This window comes from Natrix helvetica (assembly GCF_964273705.1).
Source record: "Natrix helvetica genome assembly, chromosome: 1".
NCBI lineage: Eukaryota > Metazoa > Chordata > Lepidosauria > Squamata > Natricidae > Natrix > Natrix helvetica.
Window position 1 is genome coordinate 228,946,244 of NC_138548.1, and position 27,939 is coordinate 228,974,182.

The 27,939-nt window shown below is 42.7% G+C and overlaps 1 protein-coding gene across 3 annotated transcripts in view; it reads left to right on the forward strand.

Moving 5' to 3' along the window:
- Positions 1 to 27,939, forward strand: part of RHBDL3 (rhomboid like 3) — a 144,319-nt gene that overhangs the window by 83,222 nt on the left and 33,158 nt on the right. For all 3 annotated transcript variants that reach the window (XM_081933435.1, XM_081933437.1, XM_081933436.1), the window contains one exon: positions 24,691 to 24,915. In XM_081933435.1, the coding sequence (XP_081789561.1) occupies positions 24,691 to 24,915 (225 nt within the window). The remainder of the gene's footprint in view (positions 1 to 24,690; positions 24,916 to 27,939) is intronic.

Here is a 27,939-nt window from a genome sequence, read left to right on the forward strand (position 1 = left end):
ACAGATGCCCCAGGAGGCACAAAAAATGGGCCCCTTTTCAACCCCCCCCCACCTTCAGAAGATGATAGAGAAAGAGAGAGCTAGTGAGAGGGAGGGAGGGAGAAGTGATACAGAAAGAGATAGAGAGAGACACACACACACACACAGAGACAGAGAGAGACAGAAGGAGAAAGAGGGACAGAAAGAGAGAGAGAGGAGAGAGAGACAGAGAGAAGAGAGAGACAGAAAGAGAGAGTGAGACACAGAGAGACAGAAAGAGACAGAGAGAGAGGAGACAAAGAGAGAGAGACAGAAAGAGACAGAGAGAGTGAGAGAGAGACAGAGAAAGACAGAGAGAGAGAAAGAGAGAGGGAGACAGAAAGACAGACAGAAATAGAAGGAGAGACAGAAAGAGAAAGGCAGAGAGAGAGAGAGAGAGGGAGAGAGACGAGGGAGAGAGAGAGACAGAGGGAGAGACCACTTGGACTGTCTTCGCATCTGGGATGCATGGGTCTTTCCCATTGAGACGAGCAGGTGTTGTTTCTAGAAATCACTGCATGCAGGAAATATATGTGTGTGTTTGTGTGTGTATGTTACGGTGAAAGACCGAAATTGGTGAATGTCGACATTCACCGGTGAATGTCGACATTCACCAATCTCGCTTGGTGAATGTCCGAAATATTTGCTAAATGCCCTTATTTCTGACTTACACCGGTGAATGTCGACATTCACCAAGTACGTTTCCCCCTCTCTTTGGGGAGGAGGAGAGCCAGAGGGTCGCCTCTCTTTGGGGAGGAAAGTACGTTTCCCCCTCTCTTTGGGGAGGAGGAGAGCCAGAGGATCGCCTCTCTTTGGGGAGGAGGAGAGCCAGAGGATCGCCTCTCTTTGGGGAGGAAAGTACGTTTCCCCCTCTCTTTGGGGAGGAGGAGAGCCAGAGGATCGCCTCTCTTTGGGGAGGAAAGTACGTTTCCCCCTCTCTTTGGGGAGGAGGAGAACCAGAGGATCGCCTCTCTTTGGGGAGGAAAGTACGTTTCCCCCTCTCTTTGGGGAGGAGGAGAGCCAGAGGATCGCCTCTCTTTGGGGAGGAGGAGAGCCAGAGGATCGCCTCTCTTTGGGGAGGAAAGTACGTTTCCCCCTCTCTTTGGGGAGGAGGAGAGCCAGAGGATCGCCTCAAAGGATGCCCCAAAGAGAGGCAAAACGTACTTTCCTCCCCAAAGAGAGGCGATCCTCTGGCTCTCCTCCTCCCCAAAGAGAGGCGATCCTCTGGCTCTCCTCCTCCCCAAAGAGAGGGGGAAACGTACTTTCCTCCCCAAAGAGAGGCGATCCTCTGGCTCTCCTCCTCCCCAAAGAGAGGCGATCCTCTGGCTCTCCTCCTCCCCAAAGAGGGGGGGAAACGTACTTTCCTCCCCAAAGAGAGACGATCCTCTGGCTCTCCTCCTCCCCAAAGAGAGGCGATCCTCTGGCTCTCCTCCTCCCCAAAGAGAGGGGGAAACGTACTTTCCTCCCCAAAGAGAGGCGATCCTCTGGCTCTCCTCCTCCCCAAAGAGAGGGGGAAACGTACTTTCCTCCCCAAAGAGAGGCGATCCTCTGGCTCTCCTCCTCCCCAAAGAGAGGGGAAAACGTACTTTCCTCCCCAAAGAGAGGCGATCCTCTGGCTCTCCTCCTCCCCAAAGAGAGGCAATCCTCTGGCTCTCCTCCTCCCCAAAGAGAGGCAATCCTCTGGCTCTCCTCCTCCCCAAAGAGAGGGGAAAACGTACTTGGTGAATGTCGACATTCACCGGTGTAAGTCAGAAATAAGGGCATTTAGCAAATATTTCGGACATTCACCAAGCGAGATTGGTGAATGTCGACATTCACCAGATTTCGGACTTTCACCGTAACATGTATACATGCACATACAAGTGTCATTTCTTCAGTGTTATCACAGAAGTGAGTACACCCCTTAACATTTTGTAAATATTTAAGTATACTTAAATATTTACAAAATGTTAAGGGGTGTACTCACTTCTGTGATACTCTATATATAAATATATGTATATATATGTTCTAGCTGTGCTCCTTTAAATCTTTTCTGCTACAGTTAATAAAGCTATTCTTTGTTGTAAATTGATCCACATTTTTCTTTTTTTATTCTCTTATACGTTAATAAGGATACAGTGTTATGCAGAGGTGTACTTATAACAATTTTATAGACAAATGATACTATTTACAGTCACGCGGGGGGGCGCGAAATGTTTTCTTCTTCCTAGGGGGGGCATGACAGAAAATAATTGAGAAGCACTGGGGTAAGGTCAATAGTAGACAATCTTAGGTTAAAATCATGGGGGTTTGTGGATGTAACAACAGTGTCAAATATTGCATTCCAGGCATTGACCATTCTGTTGCTGAAGTCGTAATTTCTGCAATCAAGTCTGGAGCGGTTTACATTTAGCTTGTATCTGTTGTGTGCTTTTGTATTATTGTGGTTGAAGCTGAAGTAGTCATTGACCAGTAGGACATTGTAGCGGATTATTTTGTGTGCTATGTTTAAGTCTGACTATAGGTGGCGTAGTTCTAGGTTGTCCAAGCCCAAAATTTCAAGCCTTGTGGTGTAGGGAATATTGTTAGGAAAAAAATGATTCTTCATTAGTTGTTTCTTTCTTTCTATCTATAATCTCACTGCAATTACCATATAATGTACAAAAATCAGTCTTCCATAAATCTCTTCTATTTGGCTATTGATAATTCCCAGTAAAAAAAAAAGTTCTGGTTTCATCTGAATTGTAATTTTTAAAAATCTTTGTATCAATGGGTGTTTTGTATCCAATTTTTCTTTCACAAGTCACTGTGTATGATAATACAACCCTTTATGTGTTCCACATTTCCAACATTGATTAGAAGTTATTTATACTACTTAGACAGTTTCTCTGGGATCATATATCAGTGGTACATATTTTTATAAAAGTTCTCTCTCAAAATGTAACACACATTTTGTTACAAGCTTCAGTTCCTTTAACCACAGTCTCTCCCATTGGTCCATCTGTATATTTATAACCAACATTCTTAGCCTACTTTATCATCTTTAACTTGTTCTTCAGTCTTAAAACTCAGCAAATGTTTATACATCTTAGCAATCACATATTCATGATTTGTCCCCCCATAAGATTTCAAATTCCATTTTATGCTTTTCAATTCCAGTCCCTTTTTTTAATCTACATCAAATGTCTCCCTTAATTGTGCCTATGAAAACCATTGACAGCTAAATATTTCTGCAGACAATTGTTCTCCTGACTTCACTTTATGTTCCCTTTGCTGCTGTACCAAACAAGTCTTGCTATGTTAAACATTTACCCGCCTGCTATTTCTTTTCTATGAAATGCTTCCTGTGTTACTACCGCTGAAGGCATCTTCAGGCATGACTTGGATTTACTGTATATCAATTCCATATTCTTAATATGGAACTCCTAACATAATGATTTTGAAAGTCTACCTTAACTCTAATTTTGTTATACTGTAAAACCCCATGCCATCTAAACCGTAGGTTGAATTCTTTTAAACCCATGATGACGAACCTATGGCATGCGTGCCGGAAGATCTCTCCGAGCATGGGAGCTGTCTCCTGTTGATCTTCCGGGTTCCAGCGTGGTGGCCAGCTGGTCTTCATGCGTGCGGGAGTCCTGGAAACTGGAAGAGCAGCTGCCTGGTGTGCATATGCGCGCCAAGAAGTTGATCTTCCAGTTTCTGGCGTGCACATGCACACGGGCCACCTGGTCTTCCGGTTTCTGGCATGCATGCACGCGTAAAGACCAGGTGGCCAGTGCGCATGCCAGAAACTCTTCCCAGCTGCTGTTCCGGTTTCCAGCGTGGACACATGCGCACGCTCCCGTTTCGGCACTCCGTACCGAAAAGGTTCGCCAACACTGTTCTAAACTGTTTTCTGTTTCTCAATAGCAACCCCTTGTTCATCCAAACTGAACATCAGGCAGCAAAATACAATTTAAGGTCTGACCGTCCTAATCCTCCTCTTTCCTATGCATCCTGTAAAATTTTATACTTAACTGTTTTTTCCCCATTCCACATAAACCCAGATATTATTTTTTTTGTCTTTGCGTGAAATGCGTGCCATTTATCAAACTGCTGTTTGAAATTAAAAAAAACATAATTTCAGGTAATCTATTTGTTTTTATCACATGTGATAAAACATGCCCAACGTCCTTCCGTATCTTAGCAGTTATTTGGAAATAATATAAAGTTTATATTAGTCGTAAAAATGCCCTATCCCAGATTAGAAGACTTCCAAGATCTTTTCCAATTCTCTTATTCTGAACATCTCTTGAGCTACCAACCAGCCCCCAAGGCTGTGAATCTCACCAAAGATTAACATTATTATTATTATTATTATTATTATTATTATTATTATTATTATTATTATTATTATTATTATTATTATTAATGCACAGCTAGTCCTCCTAGTTATAAGCAAAGAACAGAAGCCCATAGCGGAGATATAGCACAAAAGCTGTTTAAGGAACTTAGCTTTAGAAGATGAGCCATTGAGCCCAATTACAAGGAGAGATGTTATTTACTATGCCCCTGAAGTGGGGGGGGGGAGGTGTAACTTACTGTTGGCAGCCATGGCCCACTCAGGTCGCTTTTCTCACGTGGTTTCTTGCAAATCCAACAAAGCCTGCACAGTAGGGAGGCCACCGCATCTGCCATGATAGGGTCTCTGTTTCCAGGTCAAGCCTTCTTCCTCCATTCTCTCCCTTTGGGAAAACAAAGGGTGGGCTTGTTATATGGGACAACAGCTCCCAACGGCCAAAGCCAAACCAGGCTCCTCTTCGATGGTCTCGGGGAGGGGGGAGGCAAAGGGGTGTGACAGCTGCTGCTGAGCTGAGAGCCACCTGCTTGCCTGCTCCTCTGGTGGCCTAGGTGAGAAGCAGATGTGAAGCAAAGCAGGACAAGGCGGGACAATGCCGCGGAGCAGGCTGCCCTTGTGTTGCTTTAATCCAAGACGCTGATTGACATCCCCGAGTGGAAAGATCAGAAGGGTTGCTCCTCCCTTCCTCCCCTCTGAATGGAAGATGGGTAGACTAGCTTTAATTGGATTGGAGATGGAAAGATTTCATGGCCTGTTGAAAGATTTCGTTTTATTCTGGTTGAGAACCTGACGTCTGTATGGATTCCTAAGAAACATTTTCCCCAGGCCCACCCCAGTTTCTCCTTACAGCTGTAATGCATTGGTGCTTCTTTGCACCCACCAGATGCGAACACCCAGTGCAGTTTTATCACAGAGTGCAGTTGCACTCATTCAGCCCACTTGCAACAGGTATCTAGAAAGCCTTTTGATTCTGATTTTCTGAATGCAGGTATTCCCCGTGTGCTTCTTTCTTTTTTCATCCTTGAAAGGGTTAGGCCAGGGGTGTCAAACTCAATTTCATTGAGGGCCGCATCAGGGTTGTGTTGAGGGGGTGGGATGGGGGGGGCAGCTTGACATCACTCGTGTCGTCTGTGGTAGCCCAAGCTCTCTGCCAGTGAAAATGGGCTCCCGAGCTCCGTTTCCAGCTGTGATGGCCTCCTGCAACCCTCTGCCAATGAAAACGGAGCTCGCGAGGGCCATGCGTGGCCCTCCAAAGCTCTGTTCTCACTGGTGGAGGCACCGTGGGCTATTTCTTTGCTGTTTTCATGGCAGTGCTGTGGACCAGATTTAAGCACCCTGAGGGCCGGACATCTCTGGGTTAGGTGAATAGTTAGGGATGGCAAGATAGAAGAGGATGCTGTGAATCCTGACATTAATGTTAGCTTCTGGACAGTTTGTGAGTTTGTATAGTTGCATAACTGTATGGTCAATAGGTCAAGCTTTCCTTATTTTGCACATGTGATAGACCTTTTGATTATTGTTTTTCAACCCACAATGAAGTTCACCAGCCCTTTAACCTTTAGAAATATGTCAAACCCTCCTCTTGACAAAAGTTGATTCTTCCTTTTCTTTAACTTTCAGTGGTGCTACCTTTTCTCCCAGAACATTGACATATAATTTGTCTGTGCCTTTTCAGTTGTTACCATCCCAGTATCTTGTTAATAAATAGTTTAAATTCTATGCCACTAAAGAAAGTTAGGCCCTCAATAAACCAGGTACTAGGAGCTGCTCAAGGTAAGATTGGCATCAGTCTTGCGAGAAGTCTGAATGTATATCTCTCCCCCCTTGCCTTTACAATCCAAGAAACTAGGGAGTGTCCTTGAAGCGGTATATAAGTGTGCTATTGCTATTGCTAGAAGCAAGGCTGTGGCATACACTTGAAAGAAAACCAGGAAACCTGTATTTGTGGAGTCTGTCTGTCAAGAACAAAGAGTGTTTATTCACAGATAACATGCAAGTGTAACACTTGTAACCATCCTAGGTAGTTAGAGGACAGATAACAAAGAGTTAGTCATCGTGCATATCTCAGGTAGAAGTTAGGAATAGGGATAGCCTGGAGCACATGGAAAGTGTATCAGATAACTCCTGGAGCATTCACTAGCTAAGGCGTAGGAATAGGGATGGCTAGAGACCAATAGAACGAATTGTTAGATCATTACTAAATGTTTATTAGATGATATTTCTTATATATTCTGCCTTCTGCTTTAGTGAAATTGTCTAAAGCTCTCTTAATTCTTTCTTCTGGGTCCTGGCATTTTTCTGGCTGGGACCCCTTTTGGTGAAGTGCTTAAATAAAAGGAAACAAAACCTGCACCTCTGGTCTGGTGTTCTTCATCAGCCTCCCACCCAAATTGGGGACAACAATTTCACCTGGTCATTACACACATAAGGCATTTGAATATAGCGTATACTGATTAGAGTATGTGGGCTTCCTCAGAGCAGACTTCTGATCTGGGAGCGATAGAATGAGAGGGAAAACATACAATCTAAGCTTTGTTTCTAGGATAAATGCAGTACCAAAGAAGTTTATAGGACAACGTGCTTTGACACAGACTGGGGGGGAAAAAATCTCCATGGGAGAGAAGAGATTATTTTGACACTTTGGAAACATTGGGCTGACTCCTAGAAACCATCCTTTTATAATTTACCTGCCAAACTGGTCTTTGTTCCAAAACAAATATTTGGCTCTAACATTTAAATGGATGCTGTGTTTTTATAGTCCACTCTGTTGCCTAAATTAAACCAGATGAGTTATTTTTCTATATCTACTGGCCTTGTCACAGTAGGGAAAAAGAGCATCACTCAATCAACATAAATAAATGAACTTTATGCAGCTGTTAAATAATACTGGTAGTCCTCGACTTACGACCACAATTTCTGTTGCTCAGCAAGTCAGTTGTTAAGTGAATTTTGACCCCCCATTTTATGACCTCTCTTGCCACAATCGTTAAGTGAATCACTGAGTTAGTAACACAGTTGTTAAGTGAATCTGGCTTCCCTGTTGACTTTGCTTGTCAGAAGGTTTCAAGAGGTGGTCACATGACCTCAGGACACTACAATGAATCTGTTTCTAAGGGTCTGAATTTAGATCAAGTGACCATGGGGATGCCACAATGGTTGCAAGTGTGAAAAGCGGCCATATAGGTCACTTTATTCAGTGCCGTGAAAACTTGGGGCACTCACTAAATGAATTGTTGTAAGTTACCTGCAATCCCCAATGCAGGCATTTTCCTTCACCAGTGAGTTTTCCTTCCCACAGTCTTGCCTAGGCCTGCCTTTCTGGCTTGACCCTTGCTCTCTAAAACTTTGGATAATATATAGTTTGACCACACCTTTAGCCTAATGAGAACAAAAAAAGTGCTTGTCTATAGCAATTGTCCCAGGCCTCTTTTGAAATTCTCAAATCAATAAGATGCTTTCAAAGGAAAGGATGGAGATGTTAGGGGTGATGATTGTTTTCATCTGATGAGAAATTAGATGACCATGTGGTCCCCTGGTGCAGTAGCTTATTCTTACTTTCAGATGATAGCTATCCAGACAATACTACTTATATATCTGGGCAAGGACGCAATCAATGGGAAAAGACTCATGTACCTACAAACAAAGTGTTGGTATGTCAGGATCAGTGTTATCTCCTGGTGTCCTCAATATCTGTTTGGCTCTAGAATTTCCAATCTGCTGACTGGCAATCTTGGGAGTTTTTGTTCAGGACATCTGAAAGATGCGGGTCGGAAAAAGGAGTTTATTTGTCTTGCGTGCAACCTATAAAGTTTCAGTGCTTTTCTGTTCCCTCTTGCCATACATGGTCCTATACTATTTTTTTATATTACTATGGACCTAGTTTGTCTTGTTGGAGTAAAAATCTCACTAGTTCACCAGTACAAAAAGTTAGGAGAAGTTGCTTGCTGAAGCCAAAGAGATGGCCTTGTTATAAGGCAGAATTAGGCAATCACGTATTGTCTCCTGCCCTCTTTTGAACTTGCACAGTTGAAATTCACTAAAATCACCAATTTTCAGAATTTGGCAACAGAGAGCTTTCCCAGAGAGAGGTCCAGATTAAGAAACTGCGCAGTCCCAAAATGGAGGCGAGAAGGAGAAAGAGATTGTATTTATTTATATTTATATATATGCACACACACGCACACGCACACACACACACACACACACACACACACACACATATATATATATATATATATATATATATAATGTTGTATTTGTGCTGATAAATAAATAAAGGGAGACTAGTATAGATCTATTTCAAGCTATTTAGCTCTCATTAGCTAGCCATACCCTTTATTTATTTATCAGCACAAATACAACACAAATGTAACAAAGGAAACATTAAAAATATGGTTTTCTACCTGGATGGTCTCCTGGAGTGAGCCGAAAGACAGAAAAGGGAAGCAGTGTGTTCCCTCCCATATTTGGGCATACCAGGGGTTGTGACACCATACATACATACATACATACATACATACATACATACATACATACATACATCAAGTAGGTTAGAAGGTTATAGCATTTTAGTATTAGCATCTAGCACTTTACAACACTCTCTGAACACATACGATGTAGAAGCGTTATTTGCATATTGCCCCCAACAATCTGGATCCTCATTTTACCAACCTCAGAAGGATGGAAGGCTGAGTCAACCCGACTTCTGCCAGGTTCGAACTCCAGTCTGTGGGCCTGCAATACTGCCTTCTAATCACTGCGCCATCAAGTTATATGTTTAGTTTGGCAAGATTCTGTCCATTAAGTGAAAGCAAATGAAGGATTTAACTCATTTGTTGCTTACTGTTTTATTTCTGGCCTTGGGCCTGAAGTGTGTCGACTTTTTAGTTAACACACTTCGTTTAACCCTCCTGTTCTTCCTCCCAATTTGAAAGTAAAGAGGAAGGAGCGGTACCAATAACAGCAGAATTATCTAGAATTCTACTAGGTGTATAGCAGTAATGGCTAACCTTTTTCCCATCGCATGCCAAAAGCGGGGCGATCGCCAGGGGGTCATGCACGAGTGTGCCCACACCCATAATGCTGTGCATGTGACCCCCCCCGTGCACATGCGGGTATGACTCCCCTCCCGCCACCGCTTTTGGCCCGCGATGAACCTGTTTTTCGCCCTTCCCAAATTCCAGAGGCTTTCTTGGAGCCTGGGGAGGGAGAAGATAGCCTTCCCCAACCCCCACCCCGGAGGCCCTCCAGAGGGTAAAAAACGGCCTTAAAAGTAGGTTGAAGTCAGCTGGCCAGTGCGCGCATGCGTGCTGGAGCTGACAGGGCAATGCCTCACGTGCCCTAACAAATGGCTCCATGTGCCACCTGTGGCACGCATGCCATTGGTTTGCCATCATGGGTGTATAGTCTTTTTGACCTCTCCATTTTCCCCTCTCTCCTTCTCTCTTTCTACTCCTTGAAAAATTATGGTTACTGTTCATCAGCATTAACAAAATTACGATAATGCATATAATTCATTCCTGTAAAATGCCACTTCCCAAACCTTTAGAGAAATCTGTCTTCATCAATAAAACCCAGGGAAAGGGACAACATTTTGACTTTCTACTGACAGAGTGCATGTTCTACGTAATGTTTTTTATGGTTACAGATAACTCCAGTGTGCTTGAGGGGAAAGACGTTGAAGTGGTTAAAAAACAACCGCACACCAACCCTCACGATAAAAAGGAGAAAACATTACATTCCAGGTGGATTAGATAACACTTTTAAAATATCAATTATTTTTTGTAGGAAGAGTTGTTATGAAGAAGCACACCATATGTCTGTGCTGAAGTGGAGAATGTACATTGATTTCTTGTTTTTTATTATAATCGTTTTTCAGTGTTTAGAAATGTCTCTGTAGCATAGAAAGGCTGAGAGCCAAAGAATTGAGGCCTTTGAACTATGGTGCTGGAGAAGACACTTGAGAGTCCCTTGGAGTTTTCCATGGGGTTGCAATAGGGTCGGACACGACTTCGCAACTAACAACAACAAAAGCATAGATATTTCAGTTACATAAAACCTATGCCTTCTATTTTGCTGTGCAAGATCCCAGGGTTGATTCTGCTCTTTCTAACCCCCAATGGCTATCTCCAAAAGCTGATCAATTAAATCTTGCCACCAGTTTATTTGAAGGAAGACAGAAAGCAGTTGCTGAATGACTTGGAGCTTTTTCTTAGGAAATGTATAATCTGAGGCTGATCATTTGCACAATGAGTTACTATAACATGCTTGGGTTTGGGAGTTCTTTATGAACCCAGAAGCATATTTGCTTTAGTGATTGGCTTTGAAGCCTCTGGATTGGTCAGGTGTGGAAGAAATATTGGGAGCTTGACCGTTTTTTAAAGACGATTAGGGGACTGGAGACTAAAACATATGAAGAACGGTTGCAAGAACTGGGTATGTCTAGTTTAATGAAAAGAAGGACTAGAGGTGACATGATAGCAGTGTTCCAATATCTCAAGGGCTGCCACATAGAAGAGTCAAGCTATTCTCCAAGGCACCTGAGGGTAGAACAAGAAGCAATGGACGGAAACTAATCAAGGAGAGAAGCAACTTAGAACTGAGGAGACATTTCCTGACAGTTAGAACAATTAATCAGTGGAACAACTTGCCTCCAGAAGTTGTGAATGCTGCAACACTGGAAGTTTTTAAGAATATGTTGGATAACCATTTGTATGAAGTGGTGCAGGGTTTCCTGCCTAAGCAAGGGATTGGACTAGAAGACCTCCAAGGTCCTTTCCAACTCTGCTATTCTATTCTATTCTACCCCATTAACAGAATGTTGCCCTTGAGTTTCCACCCTTTAGTTTCCATTTTCCATAGCTGAGGTACCGGAAGTTAAAGACTGTAGTTTTCATGAGATCGGGTTCATACAGTGAACTGTGATTTGTTGAATCATCATATGCTAATTAACCAATCATCTTGGGGTGAGCTTGGGCAAACAATGTAATGAGTTGCAGTGGGAGGACAATGGGCAACAGTCCTGAGAAAATAGAAAGGGTGAGAAAGAAACTCATAATGACCACCCCTTGACATTGTGATGGGGCAGAGAGACTTTCATTGGGTCTCAAGATTCTACGGTTATATCCTGCAGCGAGAAAATATTATTTCTGGAATCCTCTGTTTCTTGGCCTGACCCACCATAAAAGGTTGACCTCAGTCTTGAACGCTGAGAGTTCTTCCTGGTCCCATTTTATACCACACAAAATCAAGGCAGGGACTTACACAGGACTGAATTCCTGTCTCTCCTCTCTTCAAGGCCCCTTCCTTCTCCAAGGTCGTCTCTACATTCCTTTACATTTCCCACTTAGAGATTCAAGGGAGATTTGCTTCAGAACTCATGATGGAATTTTGGATTGTTTTGAGGTGCTTTAACTCACCTGACTCATGGACTTGCAACAGTTCTTCATCCACCATTCTCTTCTGAAACCAAATCCTGGATTAATGGAGGAGAGACCATGAAAGCAAACCGAATGCTGCAGAAATGGGAGCCTCGTGTTTTTCATGGTGAGCCTGTTTCTCTTAGCGGCTGGCTCTTTAAATGGCCTAAGGATAACACTTTGGCAAACTTCCAAGCGAGTACTTAATTTTCAGCATGTAAATGCTCCAGTAGTTTCCTTCACTGGTAGCTGCACTATGTCCTAATTATAGTTGCCTGGAGTAGAGTTATAGATGTCAGAGTCAGACTCTCTAAGTGAATGGCTGAATGAATATCGCAGGGCTTACTTGGGTTCAGAGTCGTGTTGAATTGTAGGGAAGAATTATGGATTGGTTAGTGAAGAGAACTTTTTGCTTCGGGCTATTTATTTATTAAGTGCATAGTGCAGACACCACAAGAGCAGTAAGAAGTTACAGTACATAAAGCAGGCTTCAATATGACACATATGAACGAAATGGCTGGGGCCTCACAATTCCATGACTGTCAACTTATCTGTTTTGACTTCTGCTGTCCTGAAGACACCACTGTCCATATATAAAACTTCAAAAAAACCTCTACAGATTTCTCCTTAAGGTACACACCAGACTTAAAGAAAGATAAAAAGAGAGAGAAAGAAAGAGAGAGAGAGAAGAATTAATTACTCCTCTTCAAGAAGTTGAATAGCGGTGGACTGCTATGGGTTCGCCCGAGTTCGGGAGAACCCGTAGCTAACATTATGGCTGGTTCGGAGAACCTCCAAATCCCACCCCTGGCTGGCCCCACCTCCCCTCCCCTCCCAGGAGTCTCCACACAGCCTGTTTTGGATGCGAGGTAAGTGCAGGGCCTGCGCAGAGGCTCAGGGAGGGGAAAAACAGGCCTCCCAGAAGGCCTCCAAAGCCCGGGGGAAGCGGTTTTCGCCCTCCTAGAGGCTCAAGGAAAGCCTCCAGAACCTGGGGAAGGCGAAAATGCCCCACCATGGTGCAGGAGACCAATTAGGCCATGGCCACCATGTCCACACCCACCCAGCAACTGGGCAGAGAACCCGTTGTTGAAATTTTTGAAGCCCACCCCTGAATAGGAGCCTAGAATTTTTCCAGCTGCTCCGTTCCAAGTCCTCTCCTTTCTACTGTCAGCCTTGTGCGGTAATCCAGACAAGAGATGCATTCAGGCTCTATCTAAACCCCGAGATTAAAATGAATAGAATCTTGCAAATCTGAAAATACCCCTCTCATTTCTCCCTTTTACTGTCCCCAAAACTAGGGAGGTTCCCTTCTGAGACGCTTTCTCTACCCCTCTTTTGGACTCATTTTTTAAAAATCAGACCGTTCTCTAGGCTGTGGCTCTTCCCCGGGTCTCCCAAGGCCATTCCTACATGCCATGTCATCTTCCTTTTCGTCATATGGTCCAGGGAGAAACATTTCTCTGCCTACCCTATGCTCTCCAATCCATACATCCAGGCAGAAAGATGCCAGAAGAAAAGAAGGCAGAAATCTATACACATACACAAATACAAATACAGATACAATACTATAATTATAGTTGGTCATACAATCAGTCAGATGTTGACACTTTTATCCCCCTATCGCAGTGATGGCGAACCTATGGCACGCGTGCCACAGGTGGCACGCGGAGCCATTTGTCAGGGCACGCGAGGCGCTGCCCTGTCAGCTGGCCAGCCCGCATGCGCGCACTGGCCAGCTGAGTTCACCATTTTTAAAAGCCATTTTTTGCCCTCCTCAGGCTCCAGAGGCTTTATAGGAGCCTGGGGAGGGTGAAAAGAGTCCCCCCGTCCCCCTCTGGAGGTCCTCCGGAGGCTTCAGGAACCGTCCAGAGGCTTCCCTGAAGCCTTCGGAACGCTTAAAATGACCCTCCGAGCAAACCGGAAGTGACGATCCCTGAAGTGTCCGGAGGGCCTCCGGGGGGGTGGGGGAGGCTCTTTTCTCCCTCCCCAGGCTCCTATAAAGCCTCTGGAGCCTGGGGAGGGCAAAAAAAACATGTAAAAATGGGGGGGAGCGCCTGGTGTGCGTGCATGCGCACTGGAGGGATCGTGCATTGCATTATGGGTGTGGCACGCCCGCACACGACCCTCCTGCGCTCCCCCCACTTGTGGCATGTGAGCCAAAAAAGGTTCGCCATCGCTGCCCTATTGAGTCCTTCCCAAGACCCCAGGATAGACAGAATTTGTATTTTAATAGAGTTAAAGGTAGCATCACAGGATGTAAACTGTTCCAAGTAAAGCTGCCTTTTGCATTTGACTGGTGATGTTTTTGTCAATGCTGATGGTGTTCATGTAATGCTCCAGATGTTTTGCAATTGCACCCAAGGTGGCCATTACTGTTGCTATTACCTTTGCTTTCTTGTCAACAACAATGTAGGGTGTTATCCAGCAGGTGCTTCTCTCTCCGAGTTCTAAAGACCCAGAGCACTTTAGCTTCTTCATTCTCTATTACTTTTAGTCTGTTTTGTGGTCCCAGAAGTTCTTGCTTGCAGGAAAAAAAAGTATTTCTTGCAGATAGTCCGATGCACTATGGTTGCTACTTTGTCATGTTGTTGTTTGGAATCAGTCTGTGTGATCTTCTTGCAGCAGCTAAGCAGGTGGTCCATTGTTTCTTCAGTTTCTTTGAGGGGGATCGGGGGCAGGGGGGGGCACTTGCTCTCTATGGCTGTCTTATCAATTCTGGCTTTGTATGCATTTGTGCTTAAGGATTAGTCTAGTGCAGCCATAATTGGCTACTTGTCTTTTTCTTCAACTTTCCTGCTCTTAACTATTGCCAGGTCTTGTTGTTATTGGCTTTGCCTGCTTTTTTTTTTTTATGTACCGGCTCTGTGGTACTTTGCCTTACCAGTTTTTTTTTCTTTTCTTCATTTGGTCTTTCTTGTTGGCCAGTTTGATCTCTCCAGTACTCAGTAAGCCTTCGTGGTATACTAGCTTCTGTGCATTTTCTTCACTATCCTTCAAAAATGTTCTTCCAATGCTCTTTTTTCTTCATCAGATGCCTCTACATTTCATTCCAAACTATTTTCCTTGGTAAGTAGAGCCTGTCAACATTGCTGCATGGATGAAGGGTTCAATGAGTCATTGTCGTTCTTTTCCTGATCTTCCTATCCAGGGCTTCTAATTCAGTGCGTATTGCAGCTGTGTATCTAATGACTGGAATTGCCCAGGTGTAAATCACCTGGATTGCAATTCCTCCGCAGTATTTGGACCTTAAGATCTTCTTCACTCTCTTGATGTATTCACTTCTTCTTGACTTTAGTTTGCTTGGTGTTGACAGCTTGAAGGATACCCAGGTACTTGTAATGCTCATCTTCATCCAGACTCTGGATGTTATTTCAGTACCTTTGCTGTGTATATGGATAGTGTTGAGCAGTGAGACTATTTTCGATGATGTTTTTTCATACAGGTTCAGATCATTCATGTGAAGGAAGTGGGATAGTTACTCAGTATTGTTGACAGAGGAATCAGTGCAATGACAAACAGTTGTAGTGAGAGTGAGTCTCCTTGAAAGATATTATTAATCTTTCCCAATCCATTGCCACTGACCAGCAACTATACCCTTACATTGTGCCATGGATTTTTGCACAAAGCTTCTGATGTTTTCACTGACTACTGTTGTTTTTAGGCACTTGATTATCCAATCGTGTGGCAAGGAGTCAGATGCCTTCAATCCACACTGCATTCAAGTCGGTCTCCCTTCTCTTGCAATTTTATAAAATCATCTTGTCAGTTAGGAACTGATCTTTTGTTCCTCCGCAATTTGGGCAACGTCCCTTCCTTCTGCTCAAGTGGAAACAGTTTATTTTCAAATAGATGCTCTTGCACTGCCACACCGGTTAGCAATGTGAATTGGTAAAGCAGGTAATTAACTTTCGGTTCCCACCTGCCCTTTGGATCTTGCATTGTTAGTTAGGTTTTGCCAATATTAACAGATCTTCAGTTTTACCTCTTTGAAGTATGTGGTTATACTGTTCAGCAATGAGTTCAGATCCTTCAACTAAAAACCATGCATTTCATCTTCCCCCGGTGTTGGCTATCTTCCTTGCCATTTCCCTCACTATTTCTGCCATTATTACAAGTTCTTTCATTTTAGCTTCATTTTAATTCTTGCCCTCTTTCTTTACCTAAGCTGCATTCCTATTATATTTCTTCAGGTTGTCTTGTGGCTGGGCCCAAAACTGCACTGTTTCTTCTTTGTCAGATGTTTACTGATTCACTGCTGTCTTTTTATTAATGGATTGGTCGAAATTATTCAGATTCGCTTGAAACTGGAGATTCTGCCAATAGTGTGCAATTCAGTCTTTGTATCTGCTGATCTATTTGGCTATAGCTGTTATTTACTGCTCTGCTTTATAATTTCCAGTACTTCTTTAATCTTCCTTGTTTCTTGGCAACATATTGTTTCTAAATGAAAGTATTAGTACCATGTTATAATGCCTTGATAATAGCAATAGCAATAGCACTTAGACTTATATATCTCTTCATAGTGCTTTTACAGCCCTCTCTAAGCAGTTTACAGAGTCAGCATATTGCCCCCAACAATCTGGGTCCTCATTGTTCCCACCTCGGAAGGATGGAAGCCGGTGAGATTTGAACCGGTGAGATTTGAACTGCCGAACTGCAGCTAGCAGTCAGCTGAAGTAGCCTGCAGTACTACATTCTAACCACTGCACCACCTCGGCTCTATTCCAAGACCACACTTGGAATATTGCATCCAGTTTTGGTCGCCACAATAAAGATGTTGTAGATTTTGAGACTCTAGAAAGAGCACAGAGAAGAGCTACAAAGAAGATGAGAGGACGGGAGGCTAAAATATATGAAGAACAGTTACAGGAATTGGGTTTATCTAGTCTAGTGAAAAGAAGGACTAGGAGTGATATGATAGCAGTCTTCCAATACCTAAGAGGCTGCCACAGAGAAGAGAGAGAGAGTCAACCTATTTTCCAAAGCACCTGAAGGCAGAACAAGAAGCAATGGATGGAAACAAGTCAAGGAGAGAACCAGCCTAGAACTAAGGAGAAATTTCCTGACAGTGAGAACAATTAATCAGTGGACAGGCTTGCCTTCAGAAGTTGTGGCTGCTCCATCACTGATGTTTTTTTTTAAAGAAGACATTGGACAATAATTTATATGAAGTGGTTAGAGGATCTCCTGCTTGAGCAGAGGATTGAACTAGAAGACCTTCAAGATCCCTTCTGACTCTATTATTCTGTTATTTCTTGATCAGGCGCTGGTCTTCTTCACCTTCTTTTCTTTCATCTGTTCTAGTTTGCTTACATCTGTTTGTAGCATGCTGATCTTAGTTTCTGGCCTGATCTACCATTTTGGTAGTGCGCTATTTGTCTTTTCCTCCTGGTTTGTTGATTTTGCACCCAAGATATTCAGTTATCACCGCAGCCGTGCTGTACATTAGTTGGTTGGAGAAAATGCAGTGGTAAAGGGTTTGGAAAGAATTTCAAGAGCCCCCACACTGCACATTTTTCCTCCCTTGTTGCAAAATTGAGTGTAAATGATTCCTTCATCATCTATCTTGTTTGGAAATAGGCTTCAAAAGCATTTCAAAAGCATATCTAGCTGTGGTAAATAAGCATATTGTAATAGTGTTCCATTACACATTTCTCCCTCAGGCGTGAATGCATTTGAGAAGGCACAGCATGTATTGTTAGGAAGCAATCTCATCCACGTCCTTCTTTGCATGCTGAATAATCCAATAAACAATTTTAAGGAAAGTGAATATTTAATGAATCAGACAATGTTTTTTTTCTTAATCCCTTTTCCCTTTCGCATTTTATCCATCTGCCTCCACTTTTAATAACCAGGTTATTAAAGAAGCTGCAAATCAACTACATGGGGGAAAAAGCAAGATGTGCCAGGCCACAATAAATTCCCCATTCTTTCTCTCAATGGTTGAGTATTTGATTCAAAAACCCCAAACCTAGAAATCAAGCAGTAAGTAAATTACAACCATATGGGAACTGTTCTCTTTCTAGTGAAAGGCCCTGGATAACTAGAGATGACAATTCAATGAAGTTTTGTTGCCGTGAATTTGTTGGATCTTCTCACCCAAAAGGAGAAATCGAATTTTGCTTCACGCATGATGTGAGAGTTCCACAAAGATCCAGAACCATAGAGTAGACCGCTAGCCAAAAAAATACCTCCAAAAGAAGGCAGGAACAAAGTATTACTGTCCTCTATTACTATTCTTATTTGGAGTTATCTGAGCGTAATACTTGCAATGAACATGTAGAAAAGAGATGGCATTTCAGTTGCATCAGTATGGCCTCTCTTTTGACTTTTTGGAACAGACCTATGGATACCCCTGTATATGATCTATGTGTTTTGAAACATACGTCCATCACATCTATAAAATGTGTTGACCTAAAACAACTGTATAAAAATAGTTATTCTTTCTGGGGACTCTTTTTCTGAAATTACATTCTATGTTGCGAAGTGTGTTTCTCTCTCTCTGCCTCTTCCTCACCCACACATAGAAACACAAGTAGAAATAAAAAAAGAATAAATGCAAATAAGTTGTACTGGAGTACAGTCTTGGTTAATGGAATTTTTGCATTAAATTTATTGAAAGAAATCTCAGGAGTTTACATGTTTGTTAGGTATGATAAATGCAAACACGTTTACCATTGTTTGTTAGCTATGAGGAATATTTAGATGTTTTTATAAAATCCTTTATACATTGCATACAAGGGCATTTTCAATTGCCTAAATCAATGCCTTTTCCGTGATGGTAATAAATTACAGTAATATCCCTTACCAGATCACCTTTGCATTTGTTCGCAAATCCATGATTCATGCTATTAAACTGCCCTTTATTTTACAATTGGCACCTTAAGATCAGGTTGCCACATGTTAGCAAATGTTCACTCCAGTTCAACCGGCATTTACAAAACAGTTAACTTATTGAAATATCTAGAGAAACTGAGAAATGTCTACTTCGGTTGTGGTTATATTGCGAAGACTACCTATATTGTGATGAAAATAAAATGTATATTGAACAATAAGCCAGACAGCAATATAAATAGACTTCCTTAATTTCAGAAATGGATTCTGACTGAAACGTTTCCAGCTTTTTCCCTTTGTCTTTGCAGAATCTTGCAGGTCCAAGTGCTGAGTAAGCCAAACCATACAGTTAATTCATATTTCTTTTATTGTGTTTGTAGTCTGTCATCATAAAAGAGGTTGCATAAATCAGTAAAAAAAATATGTAGTTTGGAAAGCGATGGCTGAATGATTACTCATTTCAATTACTCATAGGTCTCTTGTCTCGCACCTGCTGAGGTGCTAGATAACATTGTGAAATGATGGCAAGATCTAAATTTACTCATAACTTTGGAGAAAAAGAGAGGAATTTTCTAGACTATGCCTTTCCCAGAGAGACATCCCCCCCCAAAGGGTATGATTAGAGTTAGGGTTGGGTTAGGACAGGGGTCACCAACCCACATGGAGCTGCATGTGGCTCTTTCATCCTTCTGCTGCGGCTCCCTGTTGCCGGTCGGCTCCACAATTGATAGGGCTTTCATTTAGGACAGGTAGAGGAAAAAGGATGCCACGCTAGGAGGAGACTCTATGGTGGGGGAACCGGACTTCCGGTCGGCTCCAGAATTGAATGGGGGGCTTCTGGTTAGGACCTTTGTGGCTCTTTGAGTGTTTAAGGTTGTCGACCCCTGGTTTAGGGTCTAGGGTCATTATGAGTTAGGTCAGGGGTCACCAAACTTTTGGACCTCAGGGACCACTAAATTCATAGTTTTAAATTCAGCGGACCACTAATATGGTTTTTTAAAAAGATAAATAGTATGTGATGCAATATAAAAAATGCAAATAATTTTTTTGCAGAGCACCAACATTTTCTTGTGGACCACCAGTTGGTGACTGCTGAGGTAGGTGGCTTATAAATAGGAATTATTTAAAAAAAAACCCATCCATTAACACTGGACAGAAATATATCAGTCAGGGCAGTTTTGAATATTTTACATTTCTAAGGACTCTACAACAGATAGCACTAAAATGCTGTTATCCAGGACGAAAGTGGACATAAATGTATGTAAACTGAATTAATTCCCCGCCACATTTCAGATCCCTATTCTGCATTAAAGTAGGGATTTTGAGAGATAAGCAGAGAGGAGAACATTTCCTTTGGTGGCAATTACTAGAAGTAGAATCTGGGATCCCACAGCATGATCCTGAGAATCTTCTATTGCTAGTAACTGGACCGTCTCCAAAGGAAGTGTTCTCTCTGCTTTTCTCTGCAAATCCCGACTTCAGTTCAGAATAGGGATCTGAAAGGTGAAGAGGAATTATTTCAGCTCGCGTACATTTATGTCCACTTCTGTCCTGGATAACAGCATTTTAGTGGTATTCTGTTGATGAGACTTTAGAAATGTAAAATATTTGAAACTATCCCGACTGATACATTTATGTCCAGGGCTAATGGAGAAGAGTGTTTTTAAAATATATATATAAATCATATTTATAAGCCACCTAACTCATGGTGACCCTGGAGAATCTCATTACAAGAACTTTTAAACAGAACTTTTGAAGTTTTTAGGATTTCATCTGGGAACATTAAATGTTCTATTAAAGCACAGAAAATATTGTTTCCTTGTTCTTTTCTTGCTGTAACATGAGTTGTTTGTTTTTGAGGTCGGCAATTACAAGAATAATTATCTAGGTAGATGTCAGTCGCTTTCCCATTTTTTTTTTCATCACAAGATATTACCGTATTTAGTGTTTTTATATGTCCAGATTAAACGGTTTTCAGTACTATAAGCACCTAGACAGAATACAAGTGATCAGTATGTAGCCTTAGATAAATGAATGAAAAATAAAGATAGGTTGGGGAGAAAATGAAGAAGATTTTAAATGCTGTTTACTACACTGAGCAAGTATCATTTTTAAAAACATTTTTACTGGAAAATGTTTGGTTTCTATGACATCCATATATTTAAACAAATAGCTTATTAGAGGTAGTCCTCCACTTATGACCACAATTGAGCCTAACATTTCTGTCACTGAGAAAGTTAAGTGAGTTTTGCCCCATTTTTGGTAGTTCTTAAGTTAGTAACATGGTTGTTAAGTGAATCTGGATTCCCCATTGACTTTGCTTGTCAGAAGGTCACAAAAAGTGAGCATATGACCCCCCAGGACACTGCAACGTCATAAATATGAGTCAGTTGCCAAGCATCTGAGTTTTGATGCCATGACCATAGGGATGCTGCAAGAGTTGTAAGTGTGAAAAACGGTCATAAGTCACTTTTTCAGTGCCACTGTAACTTCAAATGGTCACTAAATGAACTGTTGTAAGTTGAGGACTACCTGTATTTGCTCATAGGTGTCTGAGCAGTGGGGAGCAGTAGAGTGTTTAGAACTGACTCGGATTATTCCCCATTTAGAAACTTACGTTACATTTCCCATCCCACCATAAAATTATTGGTTTTGCCAGCCTTCCCACATCTCAGTTTTCTGGTGTGTTATAGATGGTCTCAAGATACATAATTAAACGTGTTTGAATCATGGGTACTTAAGGAAAATGAGATACCTGAAAAGACCAGGCAAAACTCTGGAAAATAATAATTTCTTTCAGAAAAACTAAGGCAAGTTCAAAAGACGTATCAGGATTTGGAGCGAATTACTAATTCAGGGAATTAAAGTAAAATTCTAATAAGGTAGATATGAGATTTCAGTACAATAGCAAGATCCACGGAAAATAATGTTTACATTTGAGGAAAGGGGATCTTATTTAATGAGATGAACAGGCTGGTTTGTGAGGAGGTTGGGGAGAAACATGGGCCAGTCCTGGAGTCTGGGGAAGGCTCTGATGAGGGCTCTCCATCGGAGGCAGAGATGGAGCCAGTGCTGTCCGACCGTTATCAGCTGCCTTCAGAGTCGGGTATCAGTGGGTCAGAAGAACAGCTGGAGCCTGTTCCCGATGTGTGCATGTGCATAGCTGCCAGGAGACGGGAACAGTTAAGGAACAAGGGCCGACTCGGGAGTAAAGGCACAAGTGGATGGTGAATGGCCCCTCCCATAGGGAAAAAAGAGGAGCGAAGGGGGAGTGGAGTTTGCAGGAGACAATTAGTTCAATTCATTAGTGTGAAGATTTGTTCATGACTCTCAAAGACGCCTTACCAAGTATTTTCTTGTACAGCATTGCGTTTGGAAGATATCGGTCTGGCAGCTCTCCAAGCCTGATAAGGTCTGTGGTTGTAAATTCTCCCTTGAAAGACTGTTTGCCGGGATTTTGCTGGATGTGAATGAGAGGAATTCACATTAGCTTAATAGAAAGGGGTTTTGTCGGGACAAGGAGCCTGCTTCGTGATTTTGTGAAGGCTAGGTCAGAACAGGTTTTGCAGAAGCCACCCAACTATGTGTGGAGACATACTTAAAGAGTGTCAAACCAAGTGACATTTAAGTGACTCAATCAGGGGAGTGTTTTCTGCTCGGGCAGTTTTGAAATAAGTGGGTGCTGGGCCAGGGCACTAGTTATTTTAATGAAGTTGAGGCAGGGGAACTGCTTGACAGGGTGTCTGTAGAGATTCTCCATCATCCAGATCATGGTTTTTTCAAAGGTGCTTTTCAAAAGGCCACCGGACTTCCTTGGGTTTTTGTCAGGGAATTGCGCACCAGATACACAAATGGAAGTCGGAGACGCTAACACGGACTTGTAGTTTTATATAAATAAATATTTTTTAGATCTTATATTTACAGCAAACAAGATAGTCAGGCAAATGGGAGCATCATGAGACAAATCACAGACCATACAGGGCACACAGAAGAAAAAGATGGGGGGGAAATTCCCCTTCCATATCCACAGCAACCAATCAGAGCATAGATTGCAGAGATGGGTTGCTCCCGGTTGCTACTATTATGAAAATAATTCAGGGATTAGCTGATTCTAATAATGCAGTACCTAGCAGTCAAAAACTACAGTGCTTCTGAGCAGAAAGGTACTTTTTGACAATTAGAGTATATAATTGTTGAATTGACCTAAGCGGATAGGTGTCACCAGCAGACAGGTGATTGATGGTGAATTATGACTGAAAATTCAAGGAAGCAGACATGCTTCTGGCAGAGTTTCAGAGGTTTTCAGTCTCTTTTGCTTTCCTAGCATTTTAATTGATTGGTTTAACTTGTGCGATTGCCGTATATATTTGCTGCTTGTCTTGTTATTTTCTTAACATGCCCTTTTCTTGTTTTGTGTTGTTGTTGTTTCTTCTCTCTCGCCACTCTGGGATGATTTGCATCATATTCTTGTGTGCTCCCATTCTCCCTGAAGAAATTAAAGGCAGCTTTAAAATGGTTGTACATAACAAATGATAAATAACATTTGTCGTCGGGACCGCTAGCACCTCAGCCCCCTTTCATTCAGAACAAGCCTTACAGCGGTGTGATTAGTTTGTTTTTGAAGCCGTTTGGCTCAGCTTGAAGCAATTACCCATGTACATTGTAGGTATGAAAGGAGGAGGTCTGGTCTCTGAAATCTTGTACGGAGGAGGCAAAAAGAAAATGATCAAACACCAGTAAGCAACACCACCAACCCGGAATGCTAATGCTGTGGTACTTTCTCTCGTGTGCTGAGTTAAGCCTTGGCAGCTTTCTACAAGCAGATGTTAACAGTGCGGCAGTCTATAGGAATAAAGGACTCTCAGAAATGTTTCTGGCAATTGCACAAGAGTGTTTATTCTATGCGAAGGCATATGTGTGCATTTGGAACATCTTATATACTACTCGTACTCTATTAGGAAGGAATAGATAACTCTTGGGATCTCGGTTAATTAAGCACCATCAAATTGGGATCACTACTGGTCATCTCCTTTGTCTGTAGTGATGATCATTCAGAGCTCAGGGATCTGTTTGATACTATGTGGTCCCTATTTTAATTTCTCTTTCTACCTACCTAACAACTACCCGCATACCTGCCTATTTATTTTAGGATGATTGCAGGGTCCCCGGGTCACGAGATCACCTTTGGCGACTTTCTGACAAGCAAAGTCAATAGGGAAAGCCGGATTCACTTAACAACCGTATTACTAACTTAACAACTGCAGTGACTCGCTTAACAACTATGGCAAGAAAAGGTTGCAAAATGGGGCAAAACTCACTTAACAGCTGCCTTGCTTAGCAACGGAAATGTTGGGCTCAGTTATGGTTGTAAGTCGAGGACTATCTGTAGAGTACCGTATTTTTCGGAGTATAAGACGCACCAGAGTATAAGATGTACCAAGATTTTGAAGAGGCAAATTTAAAAAAAAAGTTTTTGCACTCTGCAGACCTCCCAAAAATGGCCCGTTTTTCGCAAAAATGGCCCCGTTGTTTTTAAAGGCATGAATAGCCTTTAGGGGGCTTGCAGAGTGCTCCTGGAGGGGCAGCCCCCCCCCCAAATGAGCAAAAAACAGCTCTGTTCTTTGTCAAAAAAATTGCATGCATAGCCTTTAGGAGGCTTATAGAGTTCTCCTGGAGGCTGGGAGTGCAAAATTGAGCAAAAAACAGCCTGTTTTTCACTCATTTCTGCCCTCCCCAAGTCCTAGGAGCACTCTGAAAGCCTTCTACAGGCTCCGCAGGGCCATTTTGGTAAAGGGGTGGGGTTTCGGGAGGCAAAAAATGCTGTATTCAATGTATAAGACGCACCCAGATTTTCAGCCTCTTTTTTGCAGGAAAAGGGTGCGTCTTATACTCTGAAAAATACGGTAGTTTAAATCAAATGGGTAGGCCAAAGATTAAGTGGGAAATTGATTTCTTTTGAATATGTACTGTTTGTATCGTGTAGAATTCGGCATTGTGGCCAACTATTGAACCCTGATAATGTATCTGAACACCCTCAGTTTGTAGTTCGATTAAAGCATTTTAATTGTTTTCTTTCCTTCCTCTTAACTGTATCTTCAGATGAGTAACAAGAGGTCCAATAGCTTCCGCCAGGCCATTTTGCAAGGGAACAGGAGGCTATGCAGCAAGGCCCTCCTGGAGGAGACAGGACTCAGCCTTTCTCAGCGGCTGATTCGACACGTGGCCTATGAGACGTTACCCCGTGAGATAGACCGGAAGTGGTACTACGACAGCTACACCTGCTGTCCTCCACCTTGGTTCATGATTGCCATCACAATTGTAGAGGCAAGTATCTTCAAGCACAGAATGATTTGGGTGGGGTTTACCTAGTCTACGGCATTCTCTTCGGCCTGAAAATGGATAAGCTTGTGAGCAATCAGATAAAGTTGGGGTCAGCTAATCCCTATGTAATTTAGACCAGGGGTGTCAAACCTTGCCAACTTTAAGATGTGTGGACTTTAACTTTAACAGAATGGCTGGGAGTTGAAGTCCACAAGTCTTAAAATTTAGCAAGGTTGGACAAACCTGATTTAGACCCTAATATATGCATACATAATTTAAATGCTAATATTTACACAGACAAAGAGTCCAAAGTTTTTTTTCTGGAATATGGTTTAATAATCAGCTACTGGTATAGACTGGGAGCAGATAACGTATTAAATGGATTCTCTGATATTTGCCATGGCAACCTGTGTTTTCAAAAAACAGTTTAAACTATGTTTAAATAGTTTAAATAGTTTATTAAACTATGTTTCCATTTCTTAAAATGTTTTAATGAAGGTATTGGACTGTGGCTTTCTAAATGTTGTCAGATTCCAACTCCTATAAAGTTTGGCCAGTTGTCCCAGACAGTGGTCAAAGATAATGGACTTTATATGTAGCAGCTGTAAATTCCCCACTTTTACCTAAGAACAGCATCCATAAGGAATGTCACCTCTCTGGCAGAACCGTTTGGGTAGAATTGCTTCTTCAAGGAGATCCGCTGAGATTGTGGTAGTTTAGAAGTAGCCAATATCCACTTGGAAAGAAATAGACGTTAGAAAAGATGTGAGTTAGTACTATTACTCGTCTGGCATTAACACAAAACATGTCTTGCACACCTTCAGTTTTGATAACCACCATGTTTGTTATTGCTTGCAAACTGGGGGAGTTGTCGGACATTCACCAAGAAGGATAAAACAAAATGCTGCTAAAACAGTTAAGGACAAATGGTGATGGACTGTGTTTGTCAGATGCAAGTAACCAGGAACAGGAATTGAGTTCAAAGCACTTTGAGTTTATTACATGTTACCGATACACAAGAATCTGACCTACTAATGGTCCAGGCAAATTGGTGCTAGATAAGAGTCAGCAGAATGCATGGAGGGCTGGACTTACAGTAGGTCTCTTGTGGGAGCGTAAGGATTCCAAACTGATGACACATTTGATCCCACCCACGGGCTTAGCCAGGTCATCTCCTACAATGCTGGTGCCTTTGAAAATAAGCTGTTGCTTGAAGGAGGGGTGCTGGCCAGTGTTATTTAATTGTTTTCGTACTGCATAAACAAGGCTTTCCTCTCTTAGTTATCTTTACTTCCTCTCCAAGCAGCTTTGTTCTTCCCTTTGCCTTTGTCTTCTCTTTGCAGGGCAACTATCAGGGGTGAGTTCCTACCGGTTCGGCTGAATAGGTAGTAACTCAGCTGGACATGTGACCATACCGGTTCTATCCTGGGCGCTGCCATCTTTATTTTCTGTTCTGCATATGCGCAGAACAATCTTCATTGAAAAAATGTAATTTTTTCTCCTTTTTTAATGGTGTGCGCATGCCAGTCCCAGAGAGATCCCAGAAGTGGGCCTTTTTTCACAAAAAGGGGTGCATTTTTCCCGTCCCCCAGCTTCCAGAAGCACTCTGCAGGCTTCGGCAGGGCTGGGGGAAGGGAAAATGCCCCCGTTTTTGCGAAAAATGGGTCATTTTTTACAAAAACGGGGGCATTTTCCCCTTCCCTCAGCCCTGCTGAAGCCTGCAGAGTGTTCCTGGAGGCTGGGGAGGACAAAAACTTTTTTTTCTTACTGGGTAGTTTGCAGGCGCTCCCTTTGCTCCGGTGAGGCTGGAGCCCCCCCCTCCCGCCGTCAAAACTTTTCTCCACCGTTTTGGTGGGCATCGCTTGGTGGTGGGGGTCATGTGACTGAGTGTGTGAGAGTGATGTCAAGTTGGCCCTGCCCACTCAGTCACATGCCCCCCATCTAGCCACACCCACCGTACCAGTAGTAAGAAATTTTGAAACCCACCCCTGGCAGCTACCCTTTCCTCTTGCCCCCCGTCCATTTTCTTTCCTTTTCCTCCTCTTCCTCCTCTGTTTCTGATGAAAGAAGAGAAAAGAAGGGAAGTTTGCTTGTCCGTGTACACGCTTGTGTTTCTCTTATGAAAATGGTTTGCGTGTGTGAGAAAGAATAGAATTATGATTACATAGGAAATTAATTAGCTATATAAATGAGATGCCAAATTTGTAGGCAATTGGTGGTGATTATTTTCATTTTATTTTGTCCTAGTTTGGCCTTGCTTTTTTTTAGTATTGCTTCAGGAAGAGATATGTATGTGTGGGTTCACATGTAATATGCATAGTATGGAGGGAGGAATCTCCCTCCCTATTTGAGGCCACAGACATTTCTTCAAACCTTCACGGACCCCCCTGTGATGACATCACACACCACGCCCCCCCGAAGCATCCAGGGATCACAGGTTGAGAACCACTGCTGTAGAAGATAGCGAAAATCTTAGTTTGAGAAGAGGGGGAGTTAGGAGTTGCATAGGATTTGGGGGGAGTGTTTCCCTGCCTGCTCTCTTTGGGAGGTTGTCTTCAATTCAGAGTAATCTTTTTAAGTAACTGTGATGTTAGTATGAGATAGAATGGAAACAAACACAGAAATGGAACTTGTAGAGCTCAGTATTAAGGTATCTCTAATGCTACTTGGCAGATTAGAGTCAGGTGGGGCTGAGGACCTCTGCAACTCTTCACTTGGGATTAGGATATTCTATAACCACGATGACGAACCTATGGCACACGTGCCACAGGTGGCACATGGAGTCATTTGTTAGGGCACGCGAGGCATTGCCCTGTCAGCTCCAGCACACATGCGTGCTCTGGTCAGCTGACTTCAGCCTTCATTTTTGGCTGTATTTGTCCCTACGGAGGGCAAAAAACAGCCCTACAGGCAACCCGAAAGTTTGGGAACGGAACCCCTGAGGGCCTCCGGGGCATGGGTGGGGTTTTTTGCCCTCCCCAGGCTCCTAGAAAGCCTCTGGAGCCTGGGGAGGGCGAAAAGCGGGTC